This window comes from Gigantopelta aegis, chromosome 6 (assembly GCF_016097555.1).
Source record: "Gigantopelta aegis isolate Gae_Host chromosome 6, Gae_host_genome, whole genome shotgun sequence".
Taxonomy (NCBI): domain Eukaryota; kingdom Metazoa; phylum Mollusca; class Gastropoda; order Neomphalida; family Peltospiridae; genus Gigantopelta; species Gigantopelta aegis.
The window spans coordinates 88,272,420-88,290,847 of NC_054704.1; the positions used below are offsets into that span (position 1 = coordinate 88,272,420).

Here is an 18,428-nt window from a genome sequence, read left to right on the forward strand (position 1 = left end):
ATGGTGCCAGATGGGTGCAGGGAAATACAGAGACTGCACAGATTGTTACAAGAATGTTTCGGAAGACAGGGGTAGGGGTCTAGTCTAACTCTCAGAGCATGGTGAAATGGAATAAAGTTGTAAGAGTAATTTAAAAGTTTTGTTTTTTAATATTTAGATCATGAATATATTATGTTTACCGACACCTCATCACATCTGAAATTACGACTGTTTGGTGCCTACCATACGATTATCATCACACCGTTTGTGTACATGACATGACACCGGCTTCTACCTCGTATACAGGAAAACACACACCGCGGCCTTTGGTATACCAGTCGTGGGGCATTGGCAAAATATCTATTGGGTCTATTATCACAACTCAGACAAGCGCTCTACAACTCTGCTACATACCGCTCGCTAAATGGACGGTCATTTTGTGGCCGCTTGCTTCACATCTTTGGCAGTACATGAAGTGCTGAATGATTTAAACATACATAGCCTTTCTGAATAAAATCCATGTCAAAATACTATTTATTACTCAGTAGTTAAATTGTTTGTGTTAAACTCAATATGTTATAACTGTCTTGTAGACGGATATATGGGTAATTGTGCGTTGTTCATACATTAAACTTGCAATGTGAATTAGGAATCCAGAGGAAAAACTTGCTACTGAATACATATATATATACAAATAAAAGAAACATCGCCAGTTTCATACTTTGATCTTTGTACAGATATTCAAAGCAACAGCCACTGAACAAATCTGTATAATAAAAGGGACATTACTTTTCCAACAGCAGCAGAATTTTCTTATGTTTTGAACAGTATTCCACCTGCTCCGGCATTTGTTGTGTTCGTCTTAACCTATGAGATACATAAAGAATCCTCATTCTGTCATAGAGATTGCCATATTTAATAATACATAATTGGAAAGCTCCCCCCCCCCCCCCACCCTCCCCCCCGTCCCATTCAGGCTTCAGCAACTGGAACCTCACAGGCCAGTGCATAAACAATATTCGCTGCTGATTTCCGCTAGGAGTAGGCTGTGTGGCGGTAATGCATTTCCTCTTCAATTCTGTAGATCAAGTGTCAAGATGTATATCACGATGTATATATAAGACACCCACAAGCTGTAACTAGTTTAAAATATGCTGAGGTGTCATTAACTAAAATGAATTCCCTTTCCTATCTAGAAACCAGAATAGGACATTGAACCTTATACCGATATAAACAGGGAAATGAAGCAGCTAAATCATCACCGTTATCATTTTCATTGAACCATCATCACCAACGCCATGACCTCGATTAGATTAGACCTAATAGTTATAACATGCAAATTCACGAACGCTTTCAAAATAATGTTATGTATAAATAGTACACTTTGTTATGGCAGAACCATTAGTGACTGATGGCTTTGTGAAATGTTTTCAACACCTCGGTGAAGTAAAGCGAACGAGACTGACAGTACAACACTGTACTCATGATGATTGGTAAGTGAGAACATGTGCACCTGTAGCAGACCGTTACTAGTACCGCTGCAGCTTTTTAGAAATTAATTCGTACGTGCGTGTTGATACACATTTGTAAAATTATCTATTGGACTTTGTCTTGTATAAAGGCTGGACATAGCCAGTGGTAAAGTGCAAGTCTGCTGCATGTTCGGTCTGGGATCGATCCCCGTAGGTGGGCCCATTGGGCTATTTCTTATCCTAGCTTGTGCACCACGACTGTAGCCAGTGGTAAAGCGTTCGCCTGATGCACGCTCGGTCTGGGATGTATTCATTGGGCCCATTGGGCTATTTCTTATCCTAGCTTGTGCACCACGACTGGTATATCGATGGCTGTGGTATGTGCTATCCTGTCTGTGGGATGGTACATATAAAATATCCCTTGCTACTAATGAAAACAACATTGTAGTGGGTTTCCTCTCTAAGACTATATTTCAATATTACCAAATGTTTGACATCTATTAGCCGATGATTAATAAATCAATGTGCTCTAGTAGTGTCGTTAAACAAAACAAACTTTAACATTGTTATGTATAGGATAGTATTGTTATATGAATATGTTGGTGGGGTTATTTGTTTTTTTGGATTGCCGATAACTTCACAGCGTGTTCAACACATAAATACATTACAATGCATACACATAATACACATCTAATTAATTAACATTGATGTTAAGATTGAATACAAAATTAAAATAACAAAGTTAAATTAAGTACGTATACTATTTTGTCTGACTATTTGAGCCTTAATTATAAACTTATTTAACTTAATACAATGGTGTATATTTAAAGGGTTTGGCATTAATAAACATATATTAAGTTAATCGCAGATGGCAATATTTTGTGTGTGGTTATTTTTAATAATTAAGTCTTTTAAATATGTGCTTAAAAGATATTTGAAAAAAAGTTGCCTATTTTCAGACGCCGGGCCTTATACCTAATTAGTATTAATCATCTTTACTTGACAAATATTTCACAAAATGTATATTTATATATTTTATATATTCATATACATTCATATAGATCAATATATATATATTCATAAAATAAACGGTTCATGCATTGTTTGAAAAAACATAGAATACAATAAACGTTTTGCCGCTTGAAAGGTAAATGCAATATAAATATTTTATTTCGTATTGTTCATAAGTATAACACTTGTAAATACAATACGCATGTTTGATATTGAAAACATGAAACCTTCCTCTACTTAAAATGTAAGGTCCAAATTTACTAAGCTTGTTTTTTTTTTCAAACGCAGGTGTTTAAGCATTGTAAATGTACGTAGGTACACGCGTCTAAGTCTAAAACAGGCTCTGTAAATTCGGCCTCAATTGGTTGTATGATATAAATTCATAATATAATATTATTTGATCTTTGTGGACATTACGTATATCATGTACAATGGCAATGCTTTCGAATTACATAATATTTAACATTTACCATAGTTTAACACAAAATAGCCGATGTAGTTTTCGTGTTGAGGTGTCGTTAAACATTCATTCATTCATTCATTCATTGCTTTCGAATTCTGATGTTCGTGTAATATTATATACTGAGATTAAGACCCAACAGCGGTTGTACCAGCCTGAGTGATCTGAAGAGTCTGATACCTTGGCCTGACTCGCCCCTCCAAGTAGCAGCATTCTCATGGGTTGTCTTCGAGAGTGGCGAATATAGCGCATATTCGGTATCTCTTAAATGTTTTAAAACAAGTTCTATAAGCGTCTGTGACAATATTTTCAAATATGTTTTTCGTTTTGTGCAATATTGGTTTGTTTACCACGGCTTTTTACACTGTTTTCATAGTCTGACTACAGCCGTTGTTTTTGTCCTTTTAAAGATTTTATTTTTGGTATGTTGTTGATTGTTCGGGGCTGTTTACTTTGTTGTTTTGTTTTGTCTTGATAATTCGGTTCAATATTGGTTTGTTTACCACAGCTCCATACACTGTTATCATGATCTGACCATAGCGTTTATTTTTGTCTTTTTGAAGATTCTATTGTTTGGTCTTTAATGTTAATATGCTTCTTTGTGTCATTCACAAATGTGATTGTTTCATTGATGTTTACACTATTTTAGTTAGTAATTTTAGAATTTTACATTGATGGTGATCAAGAGAGAGAGAGAGAGAGAGAGAGAGAGAGAGAGAGAGAGAGAGAGAGAGAGAGAGAGAGAGAGAGTATTTGAGAGAGATGCGGGTGTGTGACATAGAGAAGAACGTGTGTGTGTGTGTGAGTGTGTGTGTGTTACATCGTGTTTGAATCTTAGCCTAAGTGTGAAAATAAATAAAACAGAGCGTCTACAGTCCTATTAGTTCAAGTCATTATATACATGTTCCACTTGTGCTATCAGCAGACTGTTAAATGGTAACAAGTCAGTATCAATCACTAGGTAGATCAAAGTCGAAGTAATTAATTTTGAGATGAAACAAATCGATATCAGTTGGCTCTACCGAGATTTCAATGGCACCTGTTTCGTTTGAGTTGGCTTGGTTAGACGTTGATGTATATACCTCACTCTACTACATACAGGTAATTATATTTCATTAAAGAGCCTACAGCATTATTGCTCTTAAATAACTCACCAGCCTTGACTGACCAAACAAAATATAACTTTGAATATATGAGAGAGAGAGAGAGAGAGAGAGAGAGAGAGAGAGAGAGAGAGAGAGAGAGAGAGAGAGAGTGGGGGGAGCAGGGAAAGAGAGAGGGAGGGAAAGAGAGAGAGATGGGGAGGAAGAGATGGAGAGAGGGGGAGGAAGAGAAAAGAGAGAGAGAGAGAGAGAGAGAGAGAGAGAGAGAGAGAGAGTGTGAGAGTGGGGGGGGGGGCAGGGAAAGAGAGAGGGAGGGAAAGAGAGAGAGATAGGGGAGGAAGAGATGGAGAGAGGGGGAGGAAGAGAGAGAGAGAGAGAGAGAGAGAGAGAGAGAGAGAGAGAGAGAGAGAGAGAGAGTGTGCTTGTGGTTATTTAACAACACTAGAACATATTGGTAGATGAATGTTAAACATTTGCTAATCCTAACACATTAGCAACAATGAATCTTCTACATGTACTTTCTCCATAGCATAGTACACATCACGACCTTTGATATACCAGTTGTAGAGCAGTGGTTGGGACGGGACGACAAAGACAGGCAGACAGGGGCGAGGGAGAGTACGAGCGAACTAGGCTTGGAACGGGGGCGGGGAAACCGATCTGTTCCGATAAGTAGTCTCAAGAGGTAGCCCACCTTACACGGAAACGTAAACAGCGAACTACATCCCGGATACGCTCGCCAACGCTGTCGGTTCCGCTGAACCAAACCAATCACCATAACCAACAATGTTAACTCATTTCAATACAACTGATAGTATATTAAACCACCCAAGCACTATACAAAAAAACAGTGTGAAATCTTACAATTAATATGTCTGCAAGGGAACGGAATGTCATGTAACATTTAAGATTTTTAAAGAATGTTTTATTAGGACCCCCAGTTTTGTACAAAGTCGCAGTTTAATTTTTATTTTAACTGTACCCTATACTGGTTTCAATTTTTACTGTATACTGCACACTAAAAAAGAATAGTAGTTTATTGGCAATAGATAATAGTACTTGTATTTGTATAAATAATCAATGCACATTAATACCAACAAGAGTCGTAGTTACTTTTAACTGTAAATAATTGACGGTGTATCTCAACCTTTAACATGAAAGTACTAAAAATGTATATGTATGTATGTATGTATGTATGTATGTATGAATATATTGTATGTATGTCGGGTTTGACTAGTACTTACAAAGACATAAACGCATGGACACGGGGTATAAAAATCCCTTTTTTCCTTACAAATTGTATCTCATTTCGTTGCTGGGATTCGACCCTGAATCGCACGTAGTTCCCAGACCACCACCGTAACCACTCAAATGAATGTATGTTTCAATGTATGTGTCCACGTGTGCGCATATATGTACTAGTAAACTGTATATACGTATGTGCATGTGCATATGCACGTTCGCTCTGAGATTTTTCATTTTAATAACAATAATATATGTAAACTGCGTACAGCTGCCCGGTGTAAAACTGACCTAGAACGTGTGACCTCTATGTCATGCTGCCCCATTTTTGGGACATAAACTTGCCAAGGGTCACGTCAATATTAGCAGAATTCAAAATGCATTAAACTAGTCGGCTAATTTTACATATTTACAAAATGTGCATGTTTGTGCCTGGCGGGGTTGGTCTAATGTGTGCCTTCCACCTAGCAGTGAATGCGTGTTTACCCGCGTCATATGACACTGTTGTAAACAAATATTAGCTCGCTAGCACAATGTGTTAAAAATGCTGTACCGAGATGAAATAACAGGTCCTAGATTTACAACATAATGCGGCAAGTGTTTGAGTTTAATTTAGAAATAACGGTTTCTAACGGTTTGATGTTAACACTATAGGCTTTCTTCAGCCGATGTTGTTCTGCAAACACAAGAGCAAGTTCACTTAATTTAAACCCTACAATGTTACGACATTGCATACAAAAATTCAGTCCGCTTTTTTTAAAAGTAAAATACAACAGCATAAAGCGCAGTATAAAAGTATTAAACCATAATTTTACGTCTGTATAGAAGTATTACAGTATAAAACAAATAAACCTTAATTTTACGTCAAATGATTAAACGCGGTATTTTACGTCATACGATTAAACGCAGTAGAAAATTATTAAACCTTCTTAATGTTACGTCTTGAAGAATAAGTCATTGCAATAATAAAATGTAGAAACATATTTCTTTCTTAGTGCGTTCTAATCTATACTATACAGCCACGTCTGTTTTCATAAATACTATTCTTTGTTGACGTTGTAAGACATTTTATTTTTAATCAAAAGTAGGGTTTTATCTTTTATAAACAAAACCAATCAATCAATCAATCAACCGTTTTGGATTCACTGCATATGGTGAGGTTGCATGTAGCTAATCTGAACTACGATAGAACGGAAGATTGCCTATCATGTCACTGCCGTGTTATGTAGGCCTACTGCTCTGTTAATGGGGGAAATTGCGTATAAAATGTCTCTTGCTATTTTGTTTAGGTAGAAGTAGCGCATATATGACGACAGGGGACTTCTTTTCCCCCACCCAAGTGTCAACACCACCATCTGTTCGACACCAAATAGCCGTAATTTAAAACGTGCAGAGGTGTCATTAAACAAACATTCCTTTCCATTCACTGAATGAGGATTACCCCGGCCTTTGTTCTTGGTAGGTAGCCGTCAGGTATGACCACAAAGCTCACCCAAGCTTGTATTGGATACACGTTGGTTGATCCAACCTGTCAGTTTTACACGCGGACTCTGAAATAACCCGCTCAATGGCCATGAAGAAACATTTGCTTTTCACCGGACCCTTACGTCACGGACTGTGACGAGCCAACCCCAAACACGTAAACTGCACACGCCGTCGTGGAGAGCCTGTCATGCATGATGAAATTCTTCCACGGACCTCTATCACGATCAATTTGCTGGAATGGGTCAAACAGTCTAATATTTCCCCCAGCCCGCCAGGTAAGTGCTGTTATGCAAAGGCATACGTGCCTTTCGAACTAATTAACATGACGCCTGGCCCGTCCGTCTTATCGCCGTGGAACGAACGCCAGTTCGCCGGTGGGTGGGAGGTGCCGGCATTCCATATCGCCAGGATGGTGGCGAGATCCTAAATTGCCTGGTGGTCGGATTTCAGACCGCTTGCCTGAACCAGGATCGCAAACTGCATGGTGGTGAGATTCCCAGCATATTTGTACTGTTCCACGCATACTTGTGTTAGTGGCGGGGAGAAGGGTCATGATGCCTGAATTTCACACCGCGAGGTGGCGATAGTCTACGTGGTCTACTGTCTGGTGTTGTGTTTCACCTAGATTGTTCTTACAGAAATTTATTTATTGGTCTTTGTATGTTTATTAACAACCATCTTGTCACGTGAATGTTATAAATTGTATAAGTATATTCCTCCCATGTCGTTGTACAACGGCTCGAGTGTAATACATTCTTGTTTTGTCCTGACAAATTGAGCAGGGCGCCGCACTTCCAGGAAGAGTAATTGTCATCAGAATCTGTTATCATACATAATTTTCAGATAGTTGCCCTATCCCACGAATCGATCTTAACACTAGCAGTACTAGTGTCGTAAATACCTGCTATCGCGACGCTTTCTCACGACCTGCGCGACAAAGTGTCTTAAATTATGATGGAAATTTAGAATAGGTCTGATGCAACTGCAATCTAATTAAAATTAGCTCCACTATTACATGTGGATCTAACACCAGCCAGTTGGAGCTCATGTCCACCAATCAAAACCGTACTTGCAGAATCCTGCCAGTAATTTAAAACTAACAACACTGCGTAGTCCCCAATGTCCAGGTAACATTTCGTCTGTAAATAATAATTTAAATATTGACCAATCACACTTCGCCTTTTATAACGTTATTTGGGAGCATACAAATTCTAAAAATATCGAGGAGTCTATTTTAGTGGCCGCAGTACAGCGAACCATACCAATACGTACGGGGTGGGTTATCAGTCTTCAATTTTACATTAAAAATTATTTATTTATTTATAAAAAATAAAATAAAAAAAATACTAAATCAAGTCTTCAGTTTTATATTACAAATTATTTATTTTATAAAATAAAACATGTTTTAAGGCATTCGTAATTCACACGAAACATGTCGTATACCCTCAGGATAATTCGGAATGTTTTTAAATTATTTTTAAATCACTGGCAGGATTCTGCAAGTAAGGTTTTGATTGGTGGACATGAGCTCCAACTGTTAGATCCACATGTAATAGTGGAGCTAATTTTAATTAGATTGATGCAACTGTAACTGGAAGATAAATAATGATATAATGTTGGGTTTTTTCCCCCCAAGAACGAAACAAACGTATGTGTATCAAAACAAATCTAGTGTATCTTTTATGAGATTGGGCTTTCGAAGAAAAACTACTGTGCCTTGTTTAGGCATTTACGACTATTAAAATATCTTATGAGTGGTGTCTCCTGGACGTGCTAAGCATTCAGCAATAATCGCTTCGGAAATCAACTGATGAATTTGCACATGGATTTTCGGTATCAATGAATATATCCGAGATGGTTCGGAAATGTCTGTGGCTAATGCAAAGAAAAACTGTGTTCAATGACACCTCGTTACATACAATGAATAGATTGTAGTAGTGATATACATGTATATGTGCATATGTATATAAAACTATAGTCATTAATTGTTTTTTGATATTGCAACTTTTTGATGTTATTTTGTGCACTCTGTTCCCATGTGAAATCATGTTTAAATGCAATACATTTTTATTTTTATCTTATCTTATCTGTTAAATTACGGCTATTTGGTGTCTAACATGGTTATATGGACTGTTAATAGAGGGAAAGGAGAAACCCGCTGTCACCACATATGCTACTCCTATCGTAAAGCAGCAAGTGATCCTTCATACGCATTTTCCCTTAGACTAAACAATACATAATACGACCATTGATGAACCTGTCGTGGGACACTGGATGGGACGGTGGGAAATACTTCAGTAAAGGTGATCTACACATCTGACACCACAATTTAAAATTTTCACACACATGATTTTAATAGTTACATGGGTGCTTACGATTACCGTACGACTGCTTTGTATTGAGCCTTTTAAGATATTTGCCATACTGATATCATATAAATGTACATGCTAAGGGTAGCTTAAAATTACTCATTGAACTAGTCTCCGGGGAGTGATGGGGAGCGAGAGTGATGACTCCCCTTAACCGGCGAGGTCTGGTTCTACAATCACCCGTAGTTACAATTGTGTGTGTGCGTGCGGGGTTTTTTGGGTTTTTTTTTTTACAGATAACGACTTTCCTTTTACGATAATGCAACCGTGAAACGTTTAGAACCCTTGTGAGTGTGTCAGTGTTTTACATAGAATGACTTTCCTTTTACCATAATGCAATTTTAAGTATTAGTTTAGTCTATATAGTCCTACTTAGTTTACGTCCATCTTAATTTGAATCTCGAATCCTAAATGCCATCTTATTTAACTATTCGTTTTTAACCTTTCCACCATCGTGTTCTTTGTAACACGTCATTTTTAGCACATAAAACTTCTATTACTTTAGTGTCGGAGGAACTCGTCTTAATTAAATGTAACTTCCCGAAAGCCGAGCTAATCAAATATGGCGGCCCTGTGACAATCCGCAGTGGCAGCCCAGACGTGTCCTGGCCGCTTCTTCCGTGTTTGTTGTTATCTTGTCTCTCCTCCGAGGGGTTACCATGGTCACGGAGGGATCAACACAGACACTAATCTGCATGGGAACAATGTTGTCATGGTGTTTCCAAATCGTACTCTTTGGTGTCATACAGATTACTGATATTACTGACCTACAGATGGTAAAATCCGCAGCTAGATTAAAACAATACCACAATACTATTAAAATTTAAAGACACTGATCCTAATATTCTCAGCTATTACAGATTTTGTACCCTTGAATTACACATTACTTACACATTTAAAATTTCTATAAATCATAAGTCCGATACATCTGATGTCAGTTTGATGACAGATCTATGTATCGGTCTTCGATAGGTTAATCAAATCTATTTTCCGTCATGCTGATATTTGTAGTAGATCTCTCAGATTGATTTGCGTTTTAATATCACACATTTACCACATAGATCGTATCTCTCATACGTATCTCCCATAAATAGGCTAATGATTGCCCCGGTACTCTTAACAGCTTTAAACGAAATACAAAATATATTATGTACATCTAGAACTAGTGTCAGTAGTGTTAAGACTAGTCATAAAAAAAATTCACCAACTTAATACCTTTTCTGCATACATAAAATTAAAAGTTTGCTTTGCTTAACGACAGCACTAGAACACATTGATTTATTAATCATCGGCTATTGAATGTCAAACATTTGGTAAGTCTTAGTCTTAGAGAGAAACCCGAAACATTTTTCTATTAGTAGCAAGGGATCTTTTATATGCACCATTTCACAGACAGGATAGCACACACCTTTGATTTACCAACCGCGATGCACTGGTTGTAACGAGGAATAGCCCAATGGACCACCGACAAGGGGATCGACCGCACGTCAGGCGAGAGCATTACTTCTGGGCTACGTCCCGACCCCTTTTCTGAATACATTCAGAATAGATGGCATAAAACCTGATTTCTGTAATATTCAGTGTCTACGTGTCTACTATATTCCGCCAAGCCGTACCAGCTTCTGTAGCTGCCCATTACTGCAGGTTAACACGCTGGTGTCATTATGAGAGTCCTACATGCTAACTTGATCGTATATAGATCGCGCGGACCGGTCACCAGGTAAAATGGTACGTCCATATGGCGAGGAAGTGTAATGTTGACGAGCTCACGTCGGTCGCCGCCGTAGATGACGCCGTTGTCGGTCCCAGCACCACCGTTACGGTCATCCCGCGGTGACACGCTGGTTCTCATTCATAGAGAAGTTAAACAACGTCGGTTTTGGTTATTACTAACATCAAGTGTTATATACACGTTACAAGTGCTCCACAACTGGTATATCACATGATATAGTATGCGCTATCCTGCCATACAAAATACCCCTTGCTGATAATGCTAGGAAAGAAACATAATATGTATTTGACAAAAGCTTAGTACAATTTAAAATACATCTAACACAATGCTATTTTTGTTGTGATAAAGAGACGGCATCACGTTATTACAAAATTGCCTACCAAGAAGCACAAAGGAATCGTTGCCCTTTCCCATAGGCAGAAATAGTATATATGTAAGCTCTTTGATATATTAGTTTCCACTCAAAGAGAATTACTCTGGTATTATTTTATTAAGGCAGCATTTCCGAAGAGTAGGTGCGGAACGTAGCTCAGTGTTAAAGCGCGATCGGTTTAGGATCGATCCGTTTTTGTGCACCCATTGGACTATTTATCGTTCCAGCCAGTGGTATGTGCTATCCTGTCTGTGGGATCCCTTATTACTAATCGAAACATGTAGCGGGCTTCTTCACAAAGACTATATGCCAGAATAACTAAATGTTTAATAGCCAATAACCGCTGATTAATAGATCAATTTGTTCCAGTGGTGTCGTTAAACAAAACAAACGTTTTTTAACTACAGAGTGTAGAAACAGGATCTGCTAAAGAGATGAGATCCCACAGCTTCTAGTCGTCGAGTACTGGTTGGCACGAGAGAAAAACTTGTGTCTCCACTGAAGACGATCGATTCTATGACCCACCCCACCTCGAACGAGCGATCTACCTCTGAGCTACATCTCACTAAAGCCTAGGTGGCAACAGTCAGTTTCCGTTTTTAGAGTAGACCGTTAGTCCGGGCAGCCGAGTTGACAGCCAAGGACCGTGTGGTAGACCAACAGTTTGATATAAGCACAAAAATATGACTACCACGAAAATATGTTATCATCAGCGGCGCGTTCACCCTACAAGGACGACGACAGTATATTTGTGTTTTTTCTCTCACTGCATGTGTCATGGCGACGTCTGCAACTCCACTCTGAAATACGTCAGACGTGCGCCATTCTCCGGGGATGTTTATCCTCATCGCAAAGTGTGGGTGAACAATGCTGCTAACAGTCACGTTGCAGAATGAAACCATGTAACAAACGTCACCGCCGTCTTTGTCGCTGTAACGCCAGACATTCTGGACAATACGGCGAACTTGAAGCGCAAATAATTGGCATAAACACGCAGTATGTGCCAGACATGTACAGGGGTCATTGTCAAATTATTTGAAATGTGTTTTTGTTTCTGTCGCTAAACAAAGCTACATTTCAATTACAGTGACATTTGCTGAACTTATATCCACTAAGCTCAACTTTATTCTATAAAGAAGCAAGTGGTTAAAAACAAAACATAATAAAAAAAAGAAATAACAGTCTTTTTTACGGAGGTTTAGTGAAAATTAACGGTAACACACAACATGTTTTAAGTATGGTTTTCATTGTTCTTCTATGTCTCATGATTTAACATGTTGTAAGTTAACGTGTTTCGGAAGAATAACCGTAAACAAAATGTGTTGAGTGCGTCGTTAAATAAAACATTTCTTTCTTTTTTGTTTCGGAAGAGGTAATATATGTGACGAGCAAATTCAACTAAAAATCCAATTTGATTGTCAAATGGTACAGTGACCAAGATTCTTTATTCTTGTGACTTTTTTCTAATATTTGTATTAAATTTCATTTTGTACGAAATTATTTGAAGACAAAATCCAGTTTGAGCTTCTTACAAATATTAAGACGACCAGAAACACATTGAATATACAGACACTGATATTCTAAACAAGAAGAACCACACAGATATTGAGAGAGGAAACACGCTGTCGCCACTTCATGGGCTACTCTTTTTCGATTAGCAGCAAGGGATCTTTTATATGCACCATCCCAGACAGGGTAGTACATACCACAGCCTTTGATATGTCAGTCGTGGTGCACTGGCTGGAACGAGAAATAGCCGAATGGGCCCACCGACGGGGATCGATCCTAGACCGACCGCTCATCGAGCGACCGCTTTACCACTAGGCTTCCGCTTTACCACTGGGCTACGCGTGAAATACTGTGGCCCGATTCTACATTGAGTCTTCGTTCCATAACACAGACTGCATTGTTCAGTTGGTATTCGTGATTATTGCAAATGCCTTTTAGTAATTCGACTAAGTGACTGGTTTGACGGATTGACTGTTAAATATAAGTCTGTGGCAGGTTAAAACATGACGCGGCATAACTCAGCGATGTGTCATCTCATGACACGTTTTAATAAAGTTGTGCTATCTTTTTATGAGTCTTTTAGTCTTACAACTCTGATGAATCATCTTCTAAAATTTAACTTACATATACACTTTTAAAACCTCGAATGTCCGAGTGATATATTTTTTACTGTATACATGTACATCCATCTGTTTTATTTGTCGGTTTATATGTCCGTTTCTTTACATAACGATAAATATGATGTCTCGTTCGTTGAAAAAGAGTATATATATACTTCAAAGTTTGTCGCCAGAAATTACAGCTTGGAACATGAACAAAATAAAACAAGAGTTGGCACTATGTTTACATAATCGTTATACTTGTATAGGTTTGATATGGTTCATCCATATAGCAGAATATACATCATACGCAAGCACATGTTTAATGTTTAAATGCATGTTCCAAATTGTGGCCCTGATATCTTAAACATTATGTATGTCATGTAAACAAAAGTCTCTGGAGGTTTATTTTCGTCTGGTGGTACACTGGCATTAGCAGCAAAACGAGTATTAGCTCATTTGTAAGTTTTATGCCCTATGTGATTATAATCTCAAGAATTAACAATGAGTTATATGACTGTAAACTAACGAACACCATCCCTCTTTGTTAGAAGCACATTGCTAGTCACTGAATACTCAAACATGAAATAAATGCGACACATGGCCATGGAAATGAGAGAAGAAAGTTTTGTGTTGAGTCATAAACCTATACCATTCCAAAGCTGGCTACGACTGAGTTAACTATTAACATAAATGTCACAGAGCCAATTAAATTAGTAAACAGCCGGAAGACAATGCGTAATAATAGCAGTGGTTCCATTTCCAGAAAATCTAATTACGCGTGCCGTTGACGTCATAACGAGGAAACACGGCAGCTTGAGGACAGCGTGTAGAGTTCATTCACTGCGGATGTGTCAAGCACTAGACTGGTCCACAGCGGCTGGTGTCGCGTTATTAAATATGACAGAATTAGTAGAAGATGTCTGAAACGCAGCACGGGGCAATTACAGTGTCCAGTGTAGTATATGATATTTCACGAGATATGGAAATGCACATCTGGAAATTTGTTTTATTGTGTCGTGTTAAAAACAGGAGACCGAATTTACAAAGCCTGTTTATGTCTTACACGTGTGCAACTACATACATTTACAATGCTTAAACAAAATCAGGCTTCGTAAATTCGTCCCAGGGTGTTTTCTATTACATGACAAAAACATAATTCATATGTCTTACCTCAAACTTTGATTTTATATGTGAGGGAAGATATATTAGACTAAAGAAAACTTTGATGTTGAAGTTCTCACCTAAAATACAAATATCGACTGACCTGGTATTCGAATACGTGTTGGTCCAAAGTACTCTTCCCAAACTAGGATTAACCTAAGGTAACTATGACAGCCTGTATCTGAATTCGCCTCCTGAATGACTCCCGACAAGAAACTTGTTATTTTAAATTATTTTTAAGCTAAACATATTCTGTTCTATATTTAAGTTCTGGTGTGATAACACAAAGTTCACTTTCAAACTGCGACAAATATGTGGCTTACTGAATTTTCATAGACTCAGATCACGAATTACTAACTTGAGCTGGGCAATATACCGTTACCTACCGTTATGTATCGATGTATCGGTATCGTGTCAATACCGATTAACCGTACCGAGCAAATTTTAAAATATCGAAATTTCGACATTGAAAAATATACTTGCCATTAAGTAAAACACTATAAAAATATACCCGACGACATTATTCTCAACTCAAACTGGCCGACAAGAAGAGCGTGTGGGCATCATATTCCAAACAAAAGCTGGAGGAAATTTAACACAGAAAATCCAGAATGTCAAATGTTTGCATGAACATGGTGATATTGGATGACGGGATAATATGAACATTATGCAGGTTTGCATTTAGAGCCAGGCACACCCAAAAACTGTACCGACACTGAGGTAAATAACCCCCAAAATACCAATACCGAACCTGAAATGTCAATACCACCCAGCTCAACTAACATATTATCGGAATGATTGTGAGATAACACATGTGTGATTGGTTTTCTAAATCTTTGGCATAATAAAACAGTAACTTTGATACCAATAAAATAAAGTCTGTTTTTTTTTTTATATGTCCCACATGCCAATAACTACTAGTACTAGTACATATATTTAAAAGGTCTATCCCGAGTTTTCAGCACTATCAAGACTTCCATTTGTTCCCTCCAACAAAATAAACATACTTTTCCAGTTTTAAAAACACTATATATATTCTTTATTCCTCTTGTAGAGAGTTCGAACAGTACAGATTATCATACATACATAATACATAAAAGGCAATGCACAATGATTAATGGATAATACATAGTACTTGATACAAAATACATAATAGGTAATATATACAGTGGCATGGGAATAAACGCATGGTGAGAGAATTACATGAAAAAAGTTATTTATATGAGCGTGATCAGAATCACGCTCATATAAATTCACTCGCCACCCTGCCATTATCTCTCTCTCTCTCTCTCTCTCTCTCTCTCTCTCTCTCTCTCTCTCTCTCTCTCTCTCTCTCTCTCTCTCTCTCTCTCTCTCTCTCTCTCACACACACACACACAAATATAGAAAACTCAGATGTATCGCACTACTTAACATACGGATACATACATTTCAATTTTGGAATGACCTTTGGCGAAATATTTTCAAATTTCGTTTGGCTGTTGGAAGAAACGTACGAAATTATTGTAGACACAAATCAATATAGAGCTACAACAAACTATTACGATGTCCTGAAATGCACTAATATTCATAATTTAAACAAGAAAATGTAAGTAAATTATAATTTGAATAAAGTAACAGATTTTTATTTGCGAAAAACCCTTTTGAAAAATGGCTACAAACTCTGGATAGTCTCTTTAAAGTGTTTAAATTCCTTCGTTTAAAAAACAAAATCAGCCTATATAAATTTGTGCCTGCCGATATTTTTGTCCACGCTAGTGTAACGTTAGATATTTGTACATTGATTCCTAAACTGGCTCAAGTATCACGTTAAATAATGTTGAGAGTTGCTACATGATAACCAACCGTACACTCGACACTCCTACTCGACAGCACGTGCTAAGTGCGGATGTGATGACAGCATTTCACAGCGCCTGTACAAGTGCCTGGTATTAACCACTGGTATAATTAATACCAATAGTAAAAAACAACTCACCATTTCCTCTCGTAGGCGTTCCATGGCCAGGTCTATGGAGTTCTTCTGTTTTCCGTTCCCGTTGGCATCAGTCGCAGACACCGGGGTCTTCTCCCACTTCTGTTTCATGGCCTCGGCCGTTTCCATGCGTGATTTGTAGAATTTGCGGCATGCGTTCGAGAGTTCAATGGAAGCCGTGTATTTGTCGGCATCGTCTTTGCCTGGAACTTGTAGAAATGTCTTTGTATCCATGTCAACACTTTGTAGACGGTCAAACACACCACATATATAGGCCTACACGTGTATGAATTTATAGGACGTCAGTCAACACCATGCATATGACTTTCAAATCGTAAAAATCTGCACTAAAGCATGTAAAAACCAACTTCTTGAAAACGTTTAGATTGTTGATTATTAACTTTCCCTTGGAAAACCTGCACCCAGCGATGCTTGTAAGTATTTAAAAACTGTAATTTCTCGAAAACCTTGGATTGCTGACTTTGACTCAGAAAACCTCCACTCAGCAATGCTTATAAGTATGTAAAACTGTATTTTCTTGAAAACCTTGTAGATTATCCTTTTAAAACTTTGCAACAGAACGAACAAGTGCTTTTAAGTGTGTATTATGAACAAACTGAGGCAGAGCGACCACCACTGAGTTCCCAGCATGCACGTGTACACCCTGGTGCGGCCGTAATCCACGAGAGTTCTCGAGTTCTAACTTCTGTCCGCCGAGTTAGACAATAACAGAGCTGCGGTCGTAGTGCGGGCTATCAGCTGGACGTCTACACAAAACACACAGTGAATAGTAAACCAGCAGACGGCTCAAAGAGCCAGCTGCCCCGTGATTGGTCGACGCCGCGGACTCCGTTTGACTCTGATTGGAGGAGGGGTTACCGCTCGTTGATTCACAACAAAGGAGGAGAAAGATTTCTTCTCGAACTCGTGTTTGCGTTCTTCGATCTTCGCGAGAACACGTAACCCCAACGAGAGTATTTTGACCGATGTTTAGTTTTTTGACTGTTTAGGAAATTACACTTGCAGTAGCGTGGACAGTGTTACGACGTGTCTGTCTGTCAGTCAGTGTGATCGAAGTATGCTGACACCCGAGTCTGGTAATTTGGAGTGAAACTTAAATTGATGACGTTAACTGATTACAGGTCATTAACAGTTAATTAACTACACGGTCGACTGGAACAAACCGCCGACACACATTTATGTTCTGTAATGTCAACACCACAAGAAAAGTTTGCTTTGTTTAACGACACCACTAGATCACATTGTTTATTAATTATAGGCTATTGGGTGTCAAACATATGGTAATTTTGACAGTCTTAGAGACAGTGGCGTAGCCGGGGGGGGGGGGGGGGGGCAGGGGAATTAGGGGGACATTTGTAAGTAGGACTTTAAATCAGATTTGTTTATTGTTTGGATAACATTGTACCTTTTCTCTTATTAATAGCATTACAAAGGTTCCTGTGTCATATCCCACTACTCGATATCAGTTTGCTTGGATGCCAGGTGCCCCCCCCCCCCCCTTCCCCGACACACACACAATGCAAAATCCTGCCTACGCCACTGCTTAGAGAAAACCCGCTACATTTTTCCATTAGGTCAGGTCAGATCATAGGGTGTTATGTGCACATTCAGAGCCAGCTGTTGTAGTGCACGCCTGTCGTGGGCGCAGGTGCCGGCCTTCGCCGTCTCCTCCGTCCAGGACAGGTTTCCCATTAGTAGCAAGGTTTTTTTTATATACCCCATCCCACAGACAGGATAGCACATACTACGGCCCACTGATGCAGATCGAACCCAAACAGACCGCGCATCAAGCGAGCGCTTTACGACCGGCTACGCCCCGCCCCTACATCACAAGAATCACATTAATATTAATACAATATATAGGTTTTTTTTTTTTTACATATACATATATTAGCATAACAAATAAACTATAAAAGTTTGCTTTAATAATATTTCTT

General features: G+C 38.5%; 1 protein-coding gene across 1 annotated transcript in view; it reads right to left on the reverse strand.

Annotated features, from left to right (window-relative positions):
* Positions 1 to 17,388, reverse strand: part of LOC121376363 — a 52,729-nt gene extending 35,341 nt beyond the window's left edge. Inside the window, exon 1 of the mRNA XM_041504210.1 lies at positions 16,474 to 17,388. Coding sequence (XP_041360144.1) covers positions 16,474 to 16,704 — 231 coding nt within the window. The 5' untranslated portion in view covers positions 16,705 to 17,388. The remainder of the gene's footprint in view (positions 1 to 16,473) is intronic.
* Between the last annotated feature and the right edge of the window lie 1,040 nt (positions 17,389 to 18,428).